This window comes from Buceros rhinoceros, unplaced genomic scaffold, assembly GCF_000710305.1.
Source record: "Buceros rhinoceros silvestris isolate BGI_N320 unplaced genomic scaffold, ASM71030v1 scaffold36386, whole genome shotgun sequence".
Taxonomy (NCBI): Eukaryota; Metazoa; Chordata; class Aves; order Bucerotiformes; family Bucerotidae; genus Buceros; species Buceros rhinoceros.
Genome location: NW_010419926.1, coordinates 7,320 through 10,131, shown reverse-complemented (window position 1 = coordinate 10,131; position 2,812 = coordinate 7,320). Strand labels below are relative to the sequence as shown.

Genomic DNA, 2,812 nt, shown 5'->3' with positions numbered 1-2,812 from the left:
GACATCACGAGTGCTGTCTGTGGGAAGCACTGTGCTCCCGGGGGAAAAGCCAGTGGCTTCTGGGTGAGGAAGGAGCAGGAGCAGCTCTGCAGAAACACAGATGGCATTTCACAGAAGCCTCCCCAGGGCCCTGAGACGAGAGTCGGGAGAGACAGATGCAAAAGCCTGGAACATGGAATCCAGGCAGGGCAATGACTACCAGTGAAATCCAGACTGACCAGACACCCCATCTGCTGCTCATAATCAGATGATGCAAAGCTGGGATTTACCCTTCCAGAATCTTGAGCTTGGCCCAAGAGTCAGCGACCTGAACGACGAGCTCAATGTGCTGGACTACCTCCTCTCTGGGCCAAACCCAGGCCTTACTTGCATCCACTGAGCAGAAACGGTTGCACGAAGTGCTCGGTGCCCTTGGGATTTCATGCTGTCATTCCTTGCTCTATCGGGTCAGTACCAGCTGCCTCCTGTGACAGCCCTTGGGAAGGAAGGTCTGGACACAGTAACAGAGGATACCCCGCACACGTCTGCCCTCCTCCTGCCATCACCCTCAGCAGCGAACTGGCAGAGAAACAGCCTTTTTCTTTTTAAACTAAAGAGTTGAGAAAGAAGAATCCTGGATACACATTTTACGAGCAAAGGGTGATCGAATGCTGCTGCTGACCAAATCGGTACCAAACAGCTCATTCGGGGCTCCGCTCACCCTGCAAAGCAAACAGCAACAGAGTGCATTCAGCCCGAGCCAGTCACCCTCTGCCCTTTCCGTTCGTTCAGTGCTGAGAGTGGGAGCGCTTCCCTCTTCACAACCGTGCCCCGCTCAGCAGCCAGCGCTGCTCCCACAGCACGGTGGGGTCGCACAGCCCCTCCCATCAGGACCCCGCTAACGCCAGCCAGGGAGATCACACGCTTGGCTGGCTGAGCCGGCCAGGTAACGAGGGTCAGTTCATGATGCTACAGGAAACACTCGGGATCACCTCACCTTCCTGAAATCCCGTTTCTCAAAATCCACCTCAGCGATTTTTTCATACTCCAGCACGGTGCTGGCGTTCTTCAGCTGCAAAAGAGAACACGGCGAGTGCTGCAGGACAGCCGCTGCTCTGACAGTGTCCAACAGCACTCGAGCAGCCAGTCCCTGAAGTGTCAGAGTAAACACAACTGCAATTTCGCAGATTACAGGAATTCTTCTGCCAGCATTAAAATTGGTTTGAAATCAAGTCACCTAACTGGTAGCCCAGGAAAATGTAAGATACAATAGTGGCAACCACCTTCTACACATCACATCACCTGCTGCCGTGCCCCTCACCACCCCCCTGGTTCTCCTCTGGAGTGCTGGGTGAAAGACCAGCGCGGCCTCCACGCTTTTCTGCTCAGAAGAGACAATTGTGCACAAAAGTGACCGTGCAAGCTGGCAGTCTACTGAAAACCAACCACATCATCTGCTTCCATCACCTCCGGCACGCAAACAGTCATCACTGACGATGACAGAGATGCCGCCTTGCAAACCCGAGGCAAAAGGTTTACCAGTTCAACCCGTCCCCTTTGATTCCCCATCCACTGGGAATATCGACGTGTTAAGAACCTCTCACCTCTTGCTGTGCCTGGGTGTTCTTATGATCCAGTTCTAGAACTCGTTGAAAGCAGCGGCTGGCAGCCATGGCATTCCCCAGGGAAAGGTGGCACTTCCCTTCCCGAAGGTGGCCCTGAGGGGACACATAAAGGAGCTGCAGAGGTGGGCACGAGGGTTGTGGGACATGAGTGAGAGGGGAAGTTTTCCACGTACCCGTACAAAGCTATCGTCCAACCTGACCGACTGCTGAGCATCTCCCAGGGCTTCCCGGAACCTCCCCAGCATCATGAGTGTGGCAGCTCTGTTCCCGTAGTAACTGGCATTGTTAGGACAGGTATCTGGAGAAGACGTCAGAGCACGCACCATCATGTTACACAAGCCGCAATACAAATTTTAGAACATATTAAAAAGCCACAATTTGATTAAAAACTCACACTCCCTCCCAATTTAGACCATCCCCTGAGTGGCCTAAGATGACACGCGATGGTCAAGCAGCTGTTTCGAACAGCAAGTCGCAAACCTCCTGCTCCTCACACTACAGGGAGGAGTAAACCCCTGTGGAACAGAGGCGCGTGCTGCCAGCCTGGCAGCACGGCTGGCCTGGCCCTAGGGGGAAAGCCGGGCTGGTTTCATGTGGAGAGTGTCTTGGCTGGAGGAGAAACAACAAACGGCCCCCATCACCCACCCTGGCACTGACTTGCGTCACCAATCCAGTGACATTTTGCACCGTAATTAAAGCAGGGCAAAAGTTTTCCTCCCGTATGAGGCATTCGAAGCGCTGCTGGTGTTTGATACCAATGACCACGTCCCCGGAGACGGACGTTACAAACCGCTCACCTATGGCTTTCGTGTAGTAGTTGTACGCTTCGTTGTAATCTTTCTTGGCATAGTACGCGTTTCCCTGTTCCTTGAACGACTCTGCTTCTCTGAAAGGCAGCAAAACGTTTGAAGAGGAATGAGCACCAGAACAGACTGGACCGTTTGATCCCCAAGCAACCTCAGTGTAACTCTCCCATGCTCCAGAACGCTTGAAGCTGGTTGCTGCGAGGTTTCCTCCGTGCCCTCGCATCCTGCCAGCTCTCAGGGACTTCATCCCTTCCCTGCGGCCATGAACCGGGATGCTCAGGGATGTGACCTGGCTGAGTGTTACTGGAAGGCAGACCGGAGCCCCCTCCCCTCGGTCTCGGACACGGAGCCCAGCAGAACTCGGCTGTGTGTGCTCATGGGCCCAGCCCGCTGCTGCGGAAC

The 2,812-nt window shown here is 54.4% G+C and overlaps 1 protein-coding gene across 1 annotated transcript in view; it reads right to left on the bottom strand.

Moving 5' to 3' along the window:
* DNAJC7 (DnaJ (Hsp40) homolog, subfamily C, member 7) overlaps positions 1-2,486 on the bottom strand; it is an 8,751-nt gene extending 6,265 nt beyond the window's left edge. Inside the window, exons 1-4 of the mRNA XM_010139121.1 lie at positions 2,402-2,486; positions 1,778-1,902; positions 1,584-1,697; positions 977-1,051 (exon numbers count right to left, since the gene is read on the bottom strand). Coding sequence (XP_010137423.1) covers positions 977-1,051; positions 1,584-1,697; positions 1,778-1,852 — 264 coding nt within the window. The 5' untranslated portion in view covers positions 1,853-1,902; positions 2,402-2,486. The remainder of the gene's footprint in view (positions 1-976; positions 1,052-1,583; positions 1,698-1,777; positions 1,903-2,401) is intronic.
* Positions 2,487-2,812: the final 326 nt, after the last annotated feature.